This window comes from Typopeltis vanoorti, unplaced genomic scaffold, assembly GCF_054136105.1.
Source record: "Typopeltis vanoorti isolate ZY-2024b unplaced genomic scaffold, IOZ_Tvanoo_1.0 HiC_scaffold_24, whole genome shotgun sequence".
NCBI lineage: Eukaryota > Metazoa > Arthropoda > Arachnida > Uropygi > Thelyphonidae > Typopeltis > Typopeltis vanoorti.
In genome coordinates, this window is record NW_028328064.1 from 534560 (window position 1) to 557350 (window position 22791).

General features: G+C 36.3%; 1 protein-coding gene across 1 annotated transcript in view; it reads left to right on the forward strand.

The window, feature by feature from the left end:
* Nucleotides 1-15174, forward strand: part of LOC150092162 (carbonic anhydrase-related protein 10-like) — a 146601-nt gene extending 131427 nt beyond the window's left edge. Inside the window, exons 6-9 of the mRNA XM_090415244.1 lie at nt 7572-7726; nt 10521-10652; nt 12762-12804; nt 15085-15174. Coding sequence (XP_090271370.1) covers nt 7572-7726; nt 10521-10652; nt 12762-12804; nt 15085-15110 — 356 coding nt within the window. The 3' untranslated portion in view covers nt 15111-15174. The remainder of the gene's footprint in view (nt 1-7571; nt 7727-10520; nt 10653-12761; nt 12805-15084) is intronic.
* Nucleotides 15175-22791: the final 7617 nt, after the last annotated feature.

Sequence of the window (22791 nt, forward strand, 5' to 3'; positions counted from 1 at the left end):
CGATTATCAATGCTTATAATTTAAATATAAGACAATTTCCATGTAGTAATTATTTATCAATTTTATTATTTATTTTTATTATTATTTATTTATTTATTTATTGTTCTCGTCTTTAGCTAATAAAATCATATTCCAACTGTGATCCAGTTGCGTTTCAAAATTTCAAAATTCAAAATTTGTTTGCCCCAATATTTGTTTAGAAATCAAGTTAATACTAAGAAATGGTCATCTGTTACTCCAATTGTAGGCCTATTCATGTATAAACCATTGCAGTGGAGTTTGGTTGAATATTTCGACACATCAATTTACTGCTATTCTGAATTAGTCGAGATCTGCAGGCAACACAACATCATTGGAGATTTGTTTTAATAGTTTTTTTTTTTTTTGATATGACTGTACAATACAGAAGACGTGCATTCCAAAATTTTAAACTCTTGTAGGATAGCGAATCATATAGGAGTGAACGAATAAGACGACAAATAACGGACAATTCGAAATAACATGCAATAATATATTCTGTCACTCCTTGATCATCCGTAGTCGCACTAGCGACCAGTTATTGTGATGTTCGAGAATCACACTGCAGTAACATTTATATTGGCTTGTTCTTTAGGATTTACTCTTTGCATTTGTTCATCCTGAGCGCACCAGAAATTCTATGCGCTCGTTTTATGAAGACTGTTTGATGGTCAGTCTCCATAAAATGAGTAAAAATGAGTCAATATATATCCAACTGTCTGAAAATGAGTCAATATAGACTCATTTTCAGACAGTTGGGAACTGTGTGTCGATATTTCTGTGACTTTTCTTCCTTCAATATCTTCAGACAAAGTACAATTTTCTCTTGCAAGGAAAACGAAATAAGGTACACAAAATATAGAATATTGAGAAGTATTTTCTTTTATAAAGCTCAGGGAACGATTAATACTGCTGTATTTAATACAATGGAATGTATAATGATCCTAATGAGTTTCCTTAAATCATTTATATATACACTTAGTGGTCATTATTGTGAGAGGAGGAGCAGAGCGATGATAACAAATGCCGAATATCACAGAAACGTTCACTCTGATAGAATTTGAATAAATCACAGCAAACATGGTAATATGGATGGCCCATTAATCAGAAAGCATCCGCTGAAAGGCATTCTTGAGACCAGAGAAAGCTTGTTTATACGATAAGTCGGGAAGGGGGGGGGAGGTCACAAGAATCGTGCACAGTAACTGACGGGCCCCTACTCACTATTCCCTACTCACTATTATTGTATCGTATTGTAGAGTAGAGGGTGAGAGACGATCTCCTGCAATAGTAGATTCATAGGATAGCAGACTATCTCATAGAATAGTAGGAATAGATAGAAAGTAGTAGATTCTCATAGAACAGTAGCAGACGAACTCACAGAATTTCATTTCTATCAGCTCAAAACAGCTGGATACAGAAGAATGTAAACAGGTCACCGAGTTTGTCAAATTCTAGACTGTTTCATCAGGATGATACTACGGTAAGAATTGGTGATGGCTAGATGAATTTAATTAATGGTAAAGATAAGTTAAAACAGTGCAGGATGGCTAGGAGATCGCAGAAAGTTCACTTTTGGTACACAGTCTACTTGAACATTACTGTTAACCAGATTGTTATTGTTTAGAATTATTGCGTGTGTTCTTCTGACCGATTTACATGTTTTATTGTTTAGAAATCCTGCCGTTTCCTTATACGGGATTCGAACCCAGATATTTTCAACCCAAAGACATCTAAGACATATGTGGGCTGAAGTGAGATAAGAGTTTTGGGTGGGATCAGCTACTATCCAACCAGAAGCATTTGTTGGAGGCGATCGAATCTTCGTGAATACAAACAAAACTTAGACTGACTACACAATAAAAGGTCTCTTAAGAATTACTTTGTGATCATTTCCCAACTTTAGACATTAAGGATATCTAATTCCTGTTGTTTTATTTTTAAAAGTCCGTTATTTGTACAAGTTTTCAAATGAATAGAGAATTAATAAAGTGAATAATTATTACTATTATTCTAATTAACTCAGGCTGTTAGTTGGAGTTGATAATGTACGAAATAAAAAAAATGAATTAACAGTCAGGTAACAGGCATGTAATGTTTGCCTAAGTGTCTACGATGACTTTACGTAATGACGATGTCAATTCATTTCAAATTATTTTAATGGCTAGTTAATTAGCTTGTTGAAATTTGATCTGTAAACATCACGGATTACAACACCTCTTCGCGTTCTTTTAATTCTAAAAACAGCTGTTTGATGTGCTTAAAGTCATCACCCAATCAAATTAATTATATTGGAATTAAGGAATGAAAAACAAAAGTCGGATTGGAGGGAGGGAAGAGAAGAATCTCAAACGTAATTGCTTAAAAAGACGCCTCGTGAGCGTCCTTTAGCGTCTTACTGTCTATTTTTAATTTATTGTTTGGAGCATTTTCTGAATAAAATAAAAAAAAACGTTTCGTAATTACATGAAAATTTACATCCGTTGAGATAAATAAAAAAAAATTAAACACGATGTCCTATATGTTTAAATAGTGAATCTAATAAACAATTAAAATTAATGAAAATATAAAAACAAGAAAAAAAGATGCAATGAATTGTAACGCAAAATTATCAGTAAATCGGTAATACTAAGAATCAATTGGATTTTTTTAAACAACTCAGCGAGTATCGCTATGACGTCACTAAATCATTTTGCCTACCGCGACAACTTATAAATAAATAAAAACAGCATCATAATTGACATATGAATAGACAGTTCACGGTTTAATCCTTAGGAATGAATTTCTAATACTCAAATTCATAAATAATCATGAAGTTCTTCCACTATTGGGAAAAAAATAATGAAATATTAATAAAGAATCTCGTTATTTCTAGTACGAAACGAAACAATTCTATAGTTTCACATCCTCCAATCAAAACAAACCTTGACGCGCATGCTCTGGTCGTTGAAATCCGTTTACATTTTTGAAGCAGTGAAAATTTATTTCTCATAAACAGCGCATAATGCAACAGATTGTAATTCACTTAGAGCAGAAAAAATGTACTACTGCAGTAATATCATTTGGTTGTTAGTCCTAAATAATCCTAACAGTTATTTTTTAATGAACATAATTTAGACGCTATTTGCAATGACGTGTAACCCACGAAATTCCAAGTTACTGGATGTCATGTCATTTCTTTTATTTTGAGTACAATTTTATAAATTTATGAACAAATAAAATTAATTTTGTACATATAAATCAATAAATAAAATAAGTTTTAATTGAAAATTTAAAAATATACGATGGTCAGATCCCTTTTGTTCAGAGCGAATTTATGTTTTGCTTGTAAGCTAAGCTCAGATGCTTCTTCACTTGATTGAGATATTCCTTCGCCTCTAACAATGTAATCTATTATAGTATTCAGGGGCGAATGCTGGTCTTGAAATTCACGCTTGCTCTCTTGTTATCATTCAGGGAGTGAGAGGTGTGATTGAAGTCTGATTAGCGGATTAATGAATTACTGACCATTTAAAACTATATATTTAGAAATTTATGTACATTCAATCATACAAATACATTTATTTTACAAATGATATTCTATCTTTTTCAATTTAGCTACTTGAATACAAATTCTACCCTACGGTTCTTCTTTATTAACTGGTCAATAACATCGTGATAAAAAGTTGGTTGTAACTTAATTTTCCCAAGCAACACGCACACTTGTAAAAGCTGGCTGAAGCTCACTGGCTACAGCTAGGTTGACTGCGTATGGCCTGTGTTTAAGCAACAGAGTGAGACGACGTGAAATGGCTATGCGCGTGCATGAAATCACAGTGCTGTTGCGAGGACCTGGAAGCTCCTACAACCGAGCAAGCCAAGGTAGCTTTGACTAGACGAGCAAGCATCGGCCTTCGATACACAACGCAAAGCTTGATTATTGCCGCGCAAGCTTAAGACGTCTTCTGTCTACAAAAATAAAAGCATAAATGGAATGATTATAAATGCATGCATTTATTAACAAATAAATATTACTTCTTTCTCAATTCATGAGCTATGCTTACTATGCTTGCTATGCTAGCGCAGCAAGCATGGAGAATTCTCCCCTGGTATTATTATTACAACATGAAGCGGTTTCGATGAATAAGAAAGAAACCATTGGATCTGTATAAATGACATATATTATAAGATTTCTTATATAATATTAAGTTATGCTATATATTAAATGTCATGTAGGTAGTTTATTTAAGAAATATTAGATATTTAAATTTTATTATGCAATTTCTTAATATACATTTTTATTTATTAATAAAATGTATTTAAGAAATAGCTTTATTAGATGTATTAATAATATTAATATAGATCAGAGCGTTTTGGAGAGGAGAAGACTGGACCTATATCCTTGGAGGGTAATGGATGACAAGGCTGTAGCCAATGAAGTTCTAACTGAGGCTCGGCTATTGCTGGTACCCTCCTGCCATGATCAGAGCTTTAATTGCGCTCAATAACACCTTATCCCTACACTGTTCTCTACAGATAACGGGGAAGATGAAAAGCATTCTTGCTTCGCTCCTTTAAGCCAGTCCTTATAAGGACTGTATTAATATTAATATATGGAAAGTGGAGGAAGAATGATGATTCCACCCTAGGAGGGTAATGGATTGCTATGCTGCAGCCAATGAAGTTCTAACCGAGGCTCGGCTATTGCTGTTACCCTCCTGCCATAATCAGAACTCATAGCTCAATAACACCTTATCTTTAAACTCTCCTCTACTGATAATGGGGAAGATGAAAAGCATTCTTGCTTCGCCCCTTTAAGCCAGTCCTTATCAGGACTATAAGGTATTAATATATTTAAATAGATTTTATCTATCTCTGTATGTATTCCTTAGATTTTGTGAAGTAGCTTTCATTGTGTGTGTGTATGTGTGTGTGTGTGGGTGGGTGGGTGGGATACTACACATGACAGGAATAATTTGTTTAATTAGTTATATATATATATATATATATAATTCCCTATTAAACATATATATATATAATTTTTCTATTCAAAATGACAAGTAGAAAATTAGGTGATAGTTCATTGCTTGACTTATAGATGGCGCTGATGAATGACTGAAAATAATTTACTTTTCATTATTAAATGAAAAACATAATACCGAACATCTATTGTTTATTACTAAATATTGCGCATTATCAACAATAGCTTGAATCAGAGAGTAATTTATTCTTCATATAGTTAGTCGAAAATATTACTGTTTTAACAGTGAGTTTAAAGTCCCCACCATAACCTCTAACAGACATTTATCGTTCAAGCGAGTTACGATAATAATTGTAACCCAGTTCAATGCAAGTGTCTCGTATTAATAAGAAAATCAGGTGCTCGTTCTTGCATACGTAATTTCGCTGTTTCTGGATAACAATCAACTAATGAACAGTGCATGTCTCCAGGGCTCGCTAGAGGAAAAAGCTACATTAACATCTTTCTTCCATCACAGATAAGAAAGGTATGTCTCCTCTTACAAAGAGCTGCTTCCACCTTCTTCTAATGATGTGGATAATGACTAGCGAATCTCTAACAACACAGACTGCTTTTTTTTTTCTTTCCATTTTCTTCCTTTTCTGGACGTGCATTTCTGGTTCGTTTTTTTTTTGTTTTCATAGTGATGTGTTTTCCTATAGTAATATACAGCTTTGTGCTCAAGAGAAATGTTAGATTAAGGAGGACACTAAGACAGGCAGAAAAACACTCCAATGTGCTGTTAACATCGCTCGACTTTGATGTTTGCAGAAGAATGGATGCATTGACAAAAGAGAAGAAAGAAAAAGGGATACAGGAAGAGAAAGAAAGAAAGTAGAAACTTAGACAAAGGAAAGTATAAGGTGAATAAGAGAGAAAGAGAGAGAGAATAAGCAGAATAAAGATTGTAGATTTGAAAGAGTATTTTTTTTTTAAAAAAAAGAACGAATGAGAAATACAACAAGAATAGAAAACAAGAAAGAAAGAATGATAGAAGAAAGAAATTAGAAAATCAATGTGGGTGTAATATTTTGAATGCAGCAAACGGACTATTGAAAGAAGTACAAAAGTAAGAGAATATAAAAATACAGAAAGAAAATGAGGGGGGTGAAGAATTATAAATAAAAACATGAAGGGGATAGATAGATAGAGATAGAGAGAGAATAAAGCGAGTGGTAAGGAATAAGGATGAAAACTGAAAGCGAAAAGAGCTGGAAAATAATTAGGAATAAAAAGAAAGAATAAATGATATTTGAACAGAGAAATGGAGATAACAGGGAAAACTGTGGCGCATAAAAAGGAATAAAAGAGATGAGAGAGAGAGAGAGAGAGAGAGATGAGTAGGAGGAGGAATGAAATGCATAATAAATGAAAGAAGGGTAAAATTAGATAATATAGAAGAATAAAAGATAGAATAATCCCATACGAACGTTCCAGAAAAATCTGGAACGTCCGTATGGGAAAGTAGGTCAGAAGAACAAACAAATAAACACACACACACATACACACGTAAATTTATAGACATAATACACCGGCCGCGTAGTGTTAATTGTTTCAGTCAATTTCAAACATCATCATCAACAACAACAGCTTAAGATTGGATTTAAATCTATAGCCAGTTGTTTGGAACGACAAAAATTGTATCACTCCATTATGTTATGCTATCTATTCTTTACCAGGATAAATATCGAAGTTATAATTGCGTGTATTTGGTATATGGCCATTTAAAATTACGAAGAGGTGTATTTCCATAACGAATTGTGGAAATTCTGTTTTTTTTTATTAATATATCATTTACGAAAATATTACTAAAAAGAAGTATGTACACTTGACACGTAAGGCATTTAGAGACACTGTAAATTTTTTCTTAATTTAAATAATAAAATTACACATTATACATATAACAAGAAGAAAAATATAAACATCTATAATATTTGAAATAATTTTCTATAAATTAGAAAATAATTTAAAATATTAAATTAAAATATTTAAAATAATTAATCTTTTAAGAAATACACCTTTTTATTATACATTTCATAGTTATATTAGAAGTGAAAGCATTTACTTAATTTTCATTTTAACCGATTTAGTTTCAAGTCTACTTTGAGGAAGAATTTTTTTAACATTTAGAAATAGAAATAATCAATGTCTTAAACCAGTGTCAATGTTAATATAATGTGAATTAGTTTCTTATATTTAATGTTATTTAATTACACAAGAATGTAGCTGTTGCTATGTCGTCTGTTTTATGAAATTTGAAGTAAATTTTGTGTAATAAAAAAAAAACTTTCAAGCAACGATGTTTTTTGTTTGTTTTTATGCTAGACAAAATTTCATGAAAACCCACTTGTAATGTACACAATCTTTCACAAGAGACAACTTCGCGTAACGTGTTCCCTCTGTCCATAAATAGAATCACTTAATTAGAACAAGCCACAGCTACAAAAACGCCCTTTTACAAACTCACTCTTTAATGCTTTAGTAATAAAGTACAAAACCATGTTTGTTACTGATTCATCTGACTTGTTCTTTCTTTTCTTTGTTACACCAAAAGGCCAACAGGCGGAGCTGAAGTCGCTGTCAGTCAGAGAACTCCTACCCGACACGGAATACTACATGACTTACGAAGGATCCACGACAATGCCCGGATGTTACGAGACGGTAACTTGGATCGTCATGAACAAGCCTTTGTACATCACCCGGCAGCAGGTATGTGATTATGACGTCATCGGCGTCTTTCATGGTCATTGCGTCTGACGCTTTAAGATTGATGGCTTTCTCAAGAGACTTCAGATGGGGCAGTTAGTGTCACCGGTGATGTACACCGTTTGCCGGCCCCGCCTTGTGGTATGAGCAACATGATTACTTGCAGGGGATTAGGGGAAGAACACAGGGAGATGATGATGATGGAGAATGTAATTAACTGAGATGTTCTCCTTCCTGCGTGTTATTAAATTTTATTTTCTTTCCACGTGTCTACAACCATCTCGAAACGAGTCATTTAGAATAATGATTTTTGCACAATTCTAAGAAAACCACGCTAAGCCTAACGTTATAGACACGACGTATTCAGTAAGAAATAGCACCCGATCACATGGCAACTCTCAGAAGATTTCCCTAATGTATATCTCGTGTTTTCCGTGCGCACTCTATTTTGTAGCTTCTGCTCTTGCTCGCTAACATGTCTCCGTTTTCTAAGAACCAGTCCAACTTCGTAGACGTTTTTTGTGACACCTGCGAGTTTGCCCACACCTTCTTACAACTTTTCTCACTTATTTCCTTCCTCTGTACCTTCCAAGAAACATCGCTTTGCTGTAAAATATCTTTAAAAAACCCTCCTAAGAACCTTGCTTCTTTTACTTCCGGCCATCATCGGTAATCCTTGTCCATAGATGCAAATGCTGTAGTCGTATAGGGCTGCAGTGACATTTGAAGTTTTCCCCTGTAGATGCAACTTCTCCTGAATAGCGAATATTCCATACAGTTCAGTCATGCAGTGAAAATGGTTTTACAGGGGAATACTGGGAATTGTACAGTATTTACTGTTATTCCCCTCATTGCTTTGCAACGATGTTGAAAAATATATTCTTAGAGTTCTAATATTCGCAATGTTACGATTTTGCATAAAGACGTATATATCTAAGGAACTGAAATTGTGCTTAAACTTCAAGTCGTATATTTTCTGTGAGGTGATAGAAGTATTTTACGAATGTCATCTGCTAGGTTTAACCACATAAACCAGATTTTCCACCATAGGGGATGTAGAGGCGGTAGCCCTAAGAATTTAAGCATCTCATAGCAGCAACCAGTAGGAGATTTTCATGTTCGGTGCTCAATGGAGGCCTGAAGTATCATGAAAACGATCGTGTTGATTCTTTAGAGTCCAATTTATGGCTAACTCGTTGCCCATTCACAATACTAAATGCTCTATACGTTTCCTAGCTATTATACATAAGATTCTACAAAACATGTGGAGGAAATTAGAAAAAAAAACTTTTTTATTTTCTTTCTATTTTTCTTCCTGTTTTCTCTACTCTCATATTGTTAATCTCTCTCTCTCTCCTTTGTCATCTCGATTTTCACCTTCTTCATCTTCCCCTCTTTTCTTACTTATTTCTCCCTCCTTTTTCATCTCTCTCTCTCTCTCTCTCTCTCTCACATACACACACACATACTACATTTGCTCTATTTTCTCTCTATATTTTTAAATTCTTCGCATTTTCTTTCTTTCTCCGTTCTTTTTTCCTTCTTTCTTTATTTGGTTTTTCACTTTCTTTTATTTATTTATTTTTGCTTTCATTTTCAGTATTTCAGCTCTCTCTATATATCTATCCATTCTCTTATTTCTTTTATTTTTCTCCGCTTTAACTTCATCCCTTTTTTCGAATGCATCTCTCGTCTGTTCTATCCACGCCCCCTCCCCCCGACATCGCATTATTAGAAATGACTTTTAACCTTCTTCCCCGCCTCACTTATACCAAGAAGAACTTCCTCATTGGATCCCCTTTCTTGCTGCATTATTTCTCGTGGGCCAATTTCGTCGTACTGCTTGGATTAGGGATTGTTTTGAATTTTATGTGGCACCTAAGACGGCTACACAGCTGTGGCAGATGCGCGCTTATTGCAGTGGCATTTGACATGCTGTCACGAACTACGGGAGGATCTGTCTGGATTCCAATCTCTTTCGTCCCTCATCGGCTTTACTGCCTTTTTATAGGACTTGCCCCGAGAAGTGGAACAATCAGACTTTTTTTTTTTTTTTAAGCATTGCGTGGATTTGTGCTCGGGATAAATATCTTAGAAAGGATGAAGAGAGATTGCTCATCAGTAGACGTATGCGTATAAGCTGTCTTTTCTGCCTTGTTCCCTTTAGGATTTTGTTGATTGGCTTGGTCTTTCTAATCCCTGTTTCTTAAATTCCTTTTCTCTACGTACGGTAGACTCAAAGTTGGCTCGTAGTGAACCTCACAATGAACCAAAAAATAGTTCCGTTAAAACAAGAATCCGTTCTTAGTTCTGATGCTCTTTGCTACTTGGAAGATTACCTGAAATTCAACCCGACCGTCTTCGCTTATCGCTGTCACTAGTTTGGATTAAATTTTTTTTCTTAAGTTTATAGATTTTAAGCGGATTATTCACTTATCAAGTGAATCTCTCATTGCATACGTATAGAACTCAATTGAATGATATCTTTCTCTCTACAATAATAGAAAATTGTACATTTCCTGCACAATTTAGTATTCGATTGTTACGTCTTTTGATATACTTCCATTGTTGATTTTCCTTGTTAGCTTTATCATAACTATTTCATTGTTTACGTCATTTACAGTATTATTTGAGCATTATTTATTGATCATATTTTTTCTGTTTGTAGTTTTATTATCAATCTTTCTTTTTTCTTCATTGTTTTATTTATTTTTAGTAAAATTTCAGATCACATTTGAGTCTTATTTTACACTCCAATTAGACTCACTGGTTAATATGTCGTTGACATTTTTTTCAGCTGTATGCATTGAGAAAGCTCATGCAGGGAGATTCCAGTAATCCCAAAGCGCCTTTAGGTAATAATTTCCGACCAGCTCAAGTAGTGCACAATAGGGTGGTAAGGACCAATATCGATTTTGACCGCCCTGGGGTAAGCCATCGTTTTATTATTGTCATTGTTGTTTTCGTAAGTGACAGATTTGTATAATTTAATGAGGAAAAATAAAATTTAAGATAGAAATTAAATAAACAAAGCAATTTACTACGGATATGGACACTGCACCGTTGGGATATGCACTATAGTGCGAAGATGCCTCGATTTCTAAACCTTCTATGATTTTTAGTACTGAAATGCTACCGACAACTTTTTGTTCATATTGGTAATAAAAGTTATACTTGGTCCTATTTCTCTATCAGAATAAAAGTTAAAAGTCTTCTTGGGCGTCTATTCTCACATTGACGATAAACTTCTCCTGATTTAATGTTACCATTTCTGTTTATATTCTTGAATATATTCCTTTTCAGCCATAGACTCAGAACATCAAAAGTACAAATAAAATAAGCATCAAGCTGGAGTAGTTGTAACCGTTCTTGTTTTTAATATAGAGAAATCCTACGATAAATAAAAGAAATTCAATGTTGTCTACGAGTTATTTCTAAAGGGAGCTACAAGAAAACATTTTGATCGGTTACATTTATTTCTTTTATGTACTTCTTTTTTAGAACTCACACCTCATCCATAATGCCGGTTTGTAGCGTTGGCGTGCAGTGAAAATTACATTTCATGAACCGGTAAAGATCATCGAGCATCATTTTGGTCTTTGACGTACGCATTCAATAGAACTTTCTGAGTAGAAACTTCAGATCGCAACATAAAAAGAAACTGTTCTGATTTGTTATTTTTTCCGCGATAGTCCTAATGATATTTTATGAACATTTTTAATACAAAGTTGAGGTCTGATGAATTTTTTAGAATGAGAAAATATCTCCTAATATTCTCTCATTCTAAAAAATTCATCTGACCTCAACTTTGTATTAGAAATGTCTCATAAGTAGGACTATCGCGGAAAAAAATATCCTATAACAAATCAGAACAGTTTATTTTTTATGTATTTATAAATAAATATATGAAAAAGAAAAATATATACTCATATATTTTTCCGATAGACACTAACCTTTTGTCGTCGTTGTATGTACTGTCAATATCACGTAGAAAAATGCAGCTTTTGAAAAAAAAAAAAAAAAAAAGATGTTACCATCGGATGTTATATCGGTGGCCTATTCCTGTAGCATTAGTAAATGACTTTGTATTAAAAAAATCAACTGTAATTAACAAGAAGCCGATTTAAATGTAAGGATACTACTTCGGCCGAAACTCACAGGAAGACTCAGAAAGCTAACACACCAAAGGACCAAATCTCTCTCTCTGGGTGGACAAGTATGTGCGATGAGAGATGCCTAATTTAGTGCATCGTTCTAATGAAGTTTAGTGGCAGATCTGCGATAGACTGGAGTTGTTTTCCTAGTATAAACTACAAACTTTATTTCAAGCACATGTAAAGAAGAAAACCGAAGGATATACAACGATTCTGGATATTTAAATGCTTCCGTATGCTGTGAGAGTGTTATGGAACAGATCCATAATGTTGTTGGTAAAAGACATGGATCTCTTTCGTCCCACCACAGTTCTTGTCAACTCTTCTGCATTGCAGTAGTTAGTATCAATACTACTCTTTGGTCAAAAAGAGTTTGGTTTGAATTCCATCTTGGATGCGAATAATCTTTATAACGGGCTTGCCGACCGACCAAAGGTGAGTTAGTCAGTCTCATGCTGCGGCTGATCATTTTTTTTACTTTCCTCGAAATATGTTTTTTTCGTTCCTCAAACACAGACAAATCAGTCAGAATAACACCACATGCACTGTTAAAAGACACTCTAATAACTTACTTAAAGCCTTAATTGCTTCGGCCGTAATTTTAAGATCCTTTTTGAAGTCCACATATAAGAAGAATTCACTCGACATATTTCCACTGAAGGCAAGCGAAGGGGATGATTTCTCTGGGATTCTGATTAACCTTATAAAACCGGTTAACTAATAGTATACAGTTGAATTATTATAATGGTTTATATCTTTATCACCCAGTGAGGCATTCCGGGCTTACAAAATAATGTAGCAATACTTGCTTATCATTACATGTGTTACTTAGACTTAGACTTGTACCATCTCTAATGTTATTTTCCCCTCTTTTCCCTATATAGGAACAGGAATGTCCCACTATGCACAATAGTATATTTTATCAAGGTAAGACTACAAAACTTTGGATCTCTTCAACAGTCTATTTGATACTAATATTTAAAGTAATACTTGACAAGAAATTATATTTTAGTAAATACTTTGCTGATAATAGAATAAAATATGAATGCAAGCAAGATAGTGTGTTCTTGTCAAATACTAAAAATAACCAACTCAGTAGAACAGTCAGCTATAGCTGTTATTAGTTATCATTATTTAAAAAAAAGAAAGAAAAAGAAATTTTAATGAAGTTTATTATATTTCCCATTGATATTAAATATATACATGATTTTTAATTGGAAATATAATTTCATACATAGAAGCGATGATAAATGTTGGATATGAGTAACGGAACTTCTTAATATTCTCATTTAACACAATAAACTGAACTCTGCATGCGCAAAAACTGCGAATGAGGCCTTTGGACGCATTTGTAGTTTATATGAGATTACCAGGTTACCTCAGGCGGAGAAGTAGAAAGTATTCTACAACCGCCATCAAAATCTGGAAATTCGAGTTTGGACTCACCACGTTCCTAATGATTGATCATCTATCTTTCGGGTGGATGCTTTAAAATAATGCCGTATTATACACTCAGTGGACAAAACATTAGGATACCTACATAATAGCTTGTCGGATCGGAGGTTCCAGTCATGCCTGTTGCAGTATTGTTCACAAATGCGCCATAGACGTTAGTCCCGGATATGTCTCGCTCTACGGCATCCCAGAAAGATTCAGTCGGATTTAAATCCGGGGAACTTGGGCCACTATAGGGTCCGAAACTTGGATCCTCGAGCCATGCCTCAGTGATTACGGCCCGTTGGGGCGCATTGTCCGGCTGAAACAGACCATCGGCTACAGGGTGCGCGAAGACCATGAAAGTGTCTGTAGGTGTTCAGCCAGCACATTCTGGGAGCTCGCAGCGTTTAAGGACCTCTCCAGACAGGGACCTAATGTACCATATGAAAAGGATCCTTAAATCATCAGAGATCCACCATCTCCTTAAACAGAGACGACCTCGGGGCCATGGCCTCATGCTATCGACGCCACACCCGCCTCCTCCCGTCAGATCGGTACAACTGATAACAGATTCGTCAGACCACATGACTCTGGTCTACTCTGCAGAGGTCCAGTTTTAATGGTCTCGACATCAGGCAAGGCGCAATGCCCGATGACGAGCTGTCAACAGTGGTACACGATTAAGGTGGCTCTCGCAGCCCATGGTCTACAGGGTACGCCGTACTGTTCTCTTGCTGACGCTGCTTAGATCTCCGACATTGAACTGGATGTGATTGGTGCTGCCGTTGTCCTGTAGTTGGTGTGTACTAGCCTGGACAGTCTACGTCGTCCACCACTTGCTCTCTCGGCGCTGGTACGTCCGTTGATGGTATACTAGGGGCAGACCCTTGATACAGTTGCCCTCGAGAACCCCTAGGGTTCTTACGACTTGGCGATAGAATGATCCTATCTGTCTTGCTCCGATAATACGTCCACGATCAAAGTCTCTAAGTTCGCCACATCTACCCATGTTCGTCGACTGCAATACACTGTTGAGAAGCCGCGATGTCTGTCTTTTTACCGTCTGCGTTCGGTTTGAGTACGTTTCACTCTGCGTGGGAGATGCCAGTATCAACTTCCCATCGCCCCCTAATGTTTTGTCCACTGAGTATACTTCCCTGTGTCTCAAAATAAAATACTTTGAGACACAGAGGGACCTTCTCTTGATGTTGTCGCCCTTGATTTTAGACTAAATGCTTAGCGCTCACCTAAAGTTCTCGTATCGTTTCCTCTTTGGTCTGAAGCTTATTGTTTCTTTGGTCTTGCTTGAACTTGCTATTCCTCTTTTTCCGATGTTTTAAACTGTTAGACTGGGAATCTTTTCCCCGCCCCCTATACGCATAGTGATGAAGTTAGGTAGTTGCACATAGTCCACCCACAATTTTTGTAATTTCTAGATTAAATGATGCATTTTTTCTTAAACAATTCTGATAAAATTCTCCTTTATCACAGAACTTTAATCGGGAGAAAAGTTCTCCCAAACTTTATAAATACATTTTTATTCTTGAAAAGAAAAGATATTTAATTTTATTTCAGATTATGTTTTGAATTTTTAAAACTTTATTTTTGAAAATTAAAATTTTATTTAAATAAAATAGCTATAAAAATAATTAAACATTTAAAATATAATTAAAACCTACCGAATTCTTTTTATTTCAATATGTAATATTACAATATTACATATTCTTGAAAGAAGTTTCAACAATACTTTCCTTACATTGTCAAATGTAGCCAATTCCAGGAACTGGCGGCTGTGAATAATGTTTCCTCAAGTGCCTTCCGTCCCATCCCTCGGTCCCAGCCGTAGTCTGTAAAGTGGGGAGCTTTGTGAAGTAGACTTCAGTGAGCAGCAGAGGTCCCCTCTCAGTTGTCCAGAATCCCTCCAGCTTCTTGAACCTCGTTATATATTTCCCATCAGGTATGTGCTACTTTGATGTAGAATGTATATTGATTATTTATGAATAAGAAACAGTAGAACATATAAAAATAACGGAATCATAAGAAAGTCTTTCTCTGTTAAATATAATGGAAATAACTCTAAAGAAGAGTTAAGACAGAAGAATTAATTAAGACACCTAAAAAATATGAATATATATTTCAATAAATAAAATTCTTCTGTGTTATGACAATAGAATGTCTTTTTAGAAATGTTTTTCAATCGGGGATTTTGGTAGTCCACTTTGTATGCCATTTGTTTGTTTTCAGGGATGGAAAAAAAACGACAATGCTAATGTCATCTGGTAGGGTCATCATTGACCTGCTGGAGACGATTTTTATGACAATGCTAAGAACAACCCAACTTTTATTTGCAATTGGTCTTAGGGCTTATTTATATACATAATTTGTTCTGACGTTTCTCTAAGATTCTTTTCCAGTTGTGTAATAAATACACATCCACGCATTTGGTATTTTCCTTTTGAGGTGGCAGGGAGGAGGGATAAATCGATTTTCTCATTTATATATATATATATATATATATATATATATATATATATATATATATATATATATATATATATATATATATATATATATATATATATATATATATATATATATATATATATATTAGGAGCAATGTAATTTAAAGTCGCTATCATAAATCCCCCTAATATCTCTTAAGTTCACAGAGATATTGGACAATATTAACATCGGCAGGAGGGTTCAGTTCGTCAGACTAAAACACAGCACGGCGATAAATTGAAAACGCCAAGAACAAGAATACGCCCATAGTATTTAGCACCCCAGGATGTATCTCCTTTACGATCTGATCCACGCCCAAACATAATTACATACAACTGAACTATCGATGGCACATTTAATGTTATTGATTACAGACAATCAATAATAATAGCGTACATTTATCTCTTTGGAAATATAAACAGAGCAACAATTATGTAGACGAGATTTAATTTTGTTTCATTACGCATAATCAATAGAATAGCAACTATCACGTAGTTTCCGTTTTTACTACTTAGATCTGAATACATTTTGTAAATAATACTCTCCACTGGTGCAAACTGAACAGTGGAGTGTGGTAACTACCTTTCTGCAAACATGAGGAAAAGTTGTAAGTAAAGTAAAAGTCAAACTGATGTGTCTAAAAGTAAGTGCACTTTTAGACACGTTACGTCTCATAGCAACGAGACATCAACTAAGCCTGTTGTCGGTTTCATTTTCCGTCGTGGCCAATCATGATGCGTTCTTTTCTCTTTCATAATGGCTTATGCAATTGATCTCAGAAATATTATTGTTATTTATTAAAAATGTTTTGTAGGATGCGTTCATGCATGCTATTTCCATATTTTAATATTATTTATAGCTTTATTATAATCATATAGTCATAATCATAATTTTTAGATAAGAAAAAATATTGTAAATAATCTGAAATATTCTAAAATTCAGTACACACCTTAAACTATTTCACATAATATAATAATAAAGACTTATAATCAATCGACTGTGAGATTGAAGACAATCCAATACCCTTGGAGGGTAATGGATGGCAATGCTGTACCAATGAAGTTTTAACTGAGGTTCGGCTGTTGCTGTTACCCTCCTGCCATGATCAGAGCTTTAATAGCTCATTAACACCTTATCCCTACACTGTCCTCTACAGATAACGGGGAATATGAAAAGCATTCTAGCTTCGCCCCTTTAAGCCAGTCCTTTTAAGGACTATAAGGACCGTGAGATGCGGTGATTGATTCATTCAATCCAATACCCTTGGAGGGTAATGGATGGCAATGCTGTAGCCAATGAAGTTCTAACTGAGGCTCGGCTATTGCTGTTACCCTCCTGCCATGATCAGAGCTTTAATTGCTCAATAACACCTTATCCCTACACTGTCCTCTACAGATAACGGGGAAGATGAACAGCATTCTTGCTTCGCCCCTTTAAGCCAGTCCTTATAAGGATAAAGGCTGTTCGGCTGAAAGGATCGACCGTGAGATGCGGTGATTAATACTTTTGGAGGGTAATGGATGGCAATGCTGTAGTCAATAAAGTCTTAACTGAGGCTCGACTATTACTGTTACCCTCCAGCCATGATCAGAGCGCTTTAATAGCTCAATAACATCTTATCATTACACTGTCCTCTACAGATAACGGAGAAGATGAAAAGCATTCTTGCTTTAAGCCAGTCCTTATAAGGACTGTTCGGCTGAAAAAAAAGTTTGGCGCGTATAAGAAAGAGAGAGACCGATTTTGATGTGAACGGATGTATTATTTTAGACTGAGCCTGATTAGTTTGTTTACAAGGTTTTTCACGAAACGCACATTGCACTGGCGCAGTCACAATTTGTTTCCTAGTATCTCCCCCTCTGCGTGAAACATGCAAGAGGTCTAATGGCCGGCAGGCCCCACCCGCAATGAGGACCAGTGGTGGATTTATGATTTTATTTAGGGAAGTAGGATTTCAATCTGTGGCCAAGTGAGTTCGTGACACTCCTTTTCCCTATCATAGGACAGCTAGTTGTATTTTATTGCTAGTAGACATCTAAGAGTGTCTACGGGATTTGCTAGTGGACCCTCCAAAGTCCACAGGATTATCTTTCACCTGCTCGGAACACCTGAGCAATCTCTACTCTTTCTCCATCTGTGTCTTAACACATTTCTAAATTATTGTCATGGCAAAACTTCTAAATGAGGCCAAATTCGAGGAAGTATACATGGAATTCCTCAGACTAGGAAAGCTGCTGAGTGATAATTGGCCGGGAAAAGTCAAGCTCTTTGACACATCCCCCCCCCACAGCAGTCACAGAGGACAATATGGATGACATAAGTGAAGAACCCATAACTTTGATGCAATCAGATTTGGCACACTCCCCAAGTATGGAAGATGCTACATCCCAAGACAGCAATTATCATACCTTGGAAACAGATACAGAGTTCCAAATGGTCAAAAAAAGAGGAAAATCTCCACCAATGTGGAAGAACGTAAAACAAAAGTGATAGAAGCACTCGATGGTCTTAAAGAAAAGATACCACCAGTCATATTAAGAGATAAGGAAAAATGGATCCCTATCTCGTAAGCCCTCAGAGAACAAAACATCTCATTCTCATGGGCCAAAAACTCAAATGAGGGAGTTAAAATACAACCCACTACTGTCATGGATTACAGACAGATGACCAGATTTATGGACAATGCTAACGTCTCATATCACACCTTCACTTTACCCAGAGAAAAGAACCTGAAGGTAGTTCTACGTGGGATAGCTGAAGGTATCACTCCTGAAGATGTCACCACTGATCTCTCCAGACAGGGCCTGTCCCCAGTAAAAGTGAGCAGGATGCTCAGATCTGATAAAAGCCTTTGGTGCTGGTGGAAATAAGCAACACACAAAATCAGATCTATGAACTGATAGTAGGATGCGGACTCAAGATTTCAACTGAGCCTCTTAGGATAAGAGCATCTGTAGGTCAGTGTCATAGATGCCAAAGGTTTGGACATGCCCAAAAATTATGTAAGGTAGCCTTCAGGTGCTTGAAGTGCGGCGAGGGACACCAGACCATCACATACACCAAGCCTCGCACAACTCCAGCATGCTGTGCAAACTGCAGAGGACCTTACCCCGCAAACTACAAGGGATACCTTTCCAATCCAAAAAATAGACGATCAACAAAAATCAATCTTGCTCTTCCACGTAACAACGTTTTAAGAAGCCAAAAAAGATCGTCCTCCAGTCCGAAACACCTCGCCTTCAACTTCACAGGAAGGAACAACCATGACCAAAACATATGCTGAGGCTGCAAGAACTAAGCCTCCTACATTTCTCGAGCTAGAAAGCTCCAACATAACATCCGTTTTAACAGCCTCACTTGCCTTCATGCCGCAGGAATTCAGCAAGACATGCCCTCAACATCTTCCAGAAAGAGATGCCTGCAAGGCACTCAAAACATCATAACAGCCACCTGTCATGAGTAATAAAATCAAACCAAAAGCTCTTAAGATAATCGCATGAAATGCAAATCGATTGATGAACAAGGTTTTGGAACTTCAAGAATTTGCAACTCATCTCAATGTTGATATCATCTTGATTGATGAAACACACCTAATACCAGCTAATAACCCAAAAATCCGTGGATACACTATGTACAGAAACGACAGAATTGTCACAAGAGGTGGAGGCACAGCCATATATATTAAGAGTTATTTGAATCATAATACAATAGACAAGCCCCAAACAGCAAACATGGAGGTGAACGGTGTGGAGGTACATACCTGCAATGCTGGGAGTCTCAAGATCTATGCTGCTTATAACCCTCCGAGCATGCCTCTGCTGATAACAGACCTGGACTCCATACTTGGTCCAAATGACTCCATAATAATAGCAGGAGATCTCAACTCAAAACACACAGCTTCGTACAGCTCATCAACTAACACCAAACGTCACACACTTTTCAACTTTGCAATGCTCAACACTGTTGTTGTGGCCGGCCCTGCCGAGTCCACCCATTTCAGCCCTTCGGGTGGCTCGGATGTACTAGACATTGTCATATTTAAAAATTTAAGATACCAATTCAAATTGGAATCAGTCAACGAATTATCTTCTGACCACAGTCCCATAGTGCTTAATCTAAGTTCATTAGATCAATTCTCTCCTCTGCACACATTCATACCATGGGACAAGTTAGCCAAGGTTCTTCCCGATCATATCGGTCCGGTGCCCAATATCAGTAAAAAGGAAGAGATTGACACAGCAATAAATAACTTAACCATACAAATTCAGAAAGCAATTGAATCAGTAAGACAATCCACTGTCTTCCACCCAACCAACCGTATCCCTGAAGAAATCATGGAGCTAATCAGAGCACAAAATAGAGCCAGAAAGAGATACCACAATACCAGAGACCCCACAAGACAAAACAGCATTGAACAATCTAAACAGGCAGGTCCGGGAAGCTCTTCAAAAACACAGAAACCATCAATGGGAAACCAAATTGGCTAACATCAATACTGAAGATCATTCTGTATGGAGATTCTTAAGAGCCATCCACACCAAAAAGCAACTCATACCCCTATACAAACCAAGAAAGGGACAGTTCACAAAGATGAAGAGAAAGCCGAAGAACTAATAGATAACCTAGAATCTCAGTGCAATCCATCTTATACAAATCTAAATATCAACCTTATGTACAAGATTCATCGTCATGTTAGGACAACCTTAAGATAGAACACTGTTAACTCCGAACATATCACTCCTACAAATCCAGCAGAAATGATAAATATCATCTCCCATCTAAACAGTAAAAAAAGCTCCTGGACTGGATGGTATAACTAACAAAATAGTAAAACTACTTCCAAGAAAGGCCACAGTCCATCTCGTCAATATTACAAATGCCATCTTTAGATTCCAGCATTTCCCTACTACATGGAAAACAGCCACCATCATGCCATTGAAAACATGCCAGAAAATAACCCTCACCTTCCCGAAAGCTACAGCCCATAAGCCTATTGTCCAGCCTTGGAAAGGTGACAGAGAAAATGATCCTCTCAAGATTCCAAGCAGAAACAGATAAGTTAGGAATTTTGCCTAATGAACAGTTCGGCTTCCGTAAGGCCCATAGTACAACCGGCTGGAAGAAATCATTACTAAAGGTTATAACTAGAAACTCAATACAGCTGCCATCTTCATTGACGCAGAGAAGGCGTTTGACAAAGTATGGCATCAAGGCCTTCTCTACAAACTGATAAAATTTAACTTGCCAATCAAGTTAATAAAAATAATAATTCTTACCTGAAAGACAGATATATGCAGGTCAGGGTCGGAAACAGTTTCGACCAGACGCAGGATCTCGGCAGGCTTACCTCAGGGATCTCTTCTGGCACCTCTCCTGTTTTCAATCTATGTAGCGGACATCCCTCTGAAGCCAAGAACAACATTCACTGCATTATATGCAGATAATGCTGCACTGATGGCAAGATCACTGAGCCCAAAACTGGAAACTAAAAGAAAAAGTGGATGGCACTTTAGAAAAGTGCCATCCACTTTTCTAAAGATCACACTTTAGAAAAGTGGATGGCAGACTGAAGGATCCAAGTTAAACCCCAGAAAAGCTCAGCTATATTGTTTACTAGAAAGAAAATCCATACTATGGAAGATATTTATTTATTGGGAGTAAAGATTCCATGGCTGACTGATGTTAAATATCTTGGAGTGATTCTTAATAGTAAACTCCTATTCAGCAAACAAATTAGTTACATTACCTCAAAGACGTCCAACATCTTAGCACAGCTCTACCGTATGATCAACAGACAAAGTAAACTGGACACGCAAACGAAATTAACAATTCACAAGATGGTAATTCGACCGGTTATCACTTACGCATCCCCTGCATGGAGCCACACTGCAAATTCAAACATTCTAAAACTTCAGAGATTAGAGAATAAGTGCCTGAGGATGATTCTGGATGCCCCCTGGTTCATAAGGAACACCCAGATCCATAGAGAAGTTAATATCCCTTATATCTCTTCCCTTCTCCTAAATCTAGCTGAGAAGTTCTTTACCGAGACAAGCTTTCATCCTAACCCGTTAATCAATGAAGCTTCGGAATATAATGAAGCGGAAAGTTACAAATATAAAAGACCAAAGTCTATCTTAAGTTCAGCTGAACACAACTAACTTCACTGCCCTCAATGGGCGAGCATATAGCTCACAAACACTCCATTCAAGGTTCTACCATTACAAGAAAAAGGAGAATATGAAAAGCAATTTTCCTTCACCCATCTAGTCAGAAATGTTAATGTTAATGTAATGCTGTTCGGCTAGTGGATTTATAAATAGTTCATGGAGGTCGCTAGTTGTATAGAGGTAAGAACGTCTCTAGTTTCTCTCTTACGCTGATTCTTTTTGCAAGTAAGCTTTCGTGTTTACAGGATTATTTTGTTAGTAGACCTTCGGGTCTACAGGATTCTTTGCTGGTAGGACTTGTTCCTACGGGATATTGTAGTGTAACCAACACACGTATTTTCTTCCTCCTTTTTTCTATCATAACAGTATAAAATAAGTTATGACTTTGCGCTTTCCAAGAACGTTAGGCTTTGAAATAGACCCCAAAATAGCAAAAAGAGAGAATGCCAAACCTTATGCGAGGCAGCGGGATCTAGCAATATTATTTATGGCTTCACCCCATTTGGTGGGCGAAGATTTCAGATTACTAGTACCCAAGAATGTAGAAACGAGAGACAAGTTGCTACAAGGTTTTAAATGCGCCGGGGCCAAAGTAACTCGGGTCAGGATAGGAAGAAGCCTGCTTAGAACAACCAAAATAGACAGATTTCCTTTAGATTACGTTGAGAGCAGCCACGACGTCGTTCATAAGATTTTCTCAAAATGGGGAACTGTTCAAGACATCAAGAAAGGTACTGACAACGAGAAACCCGTATGGAAATCTTGAGAGATTAGCTTTGCTATAGAAATAAAGAACGCGATTCCT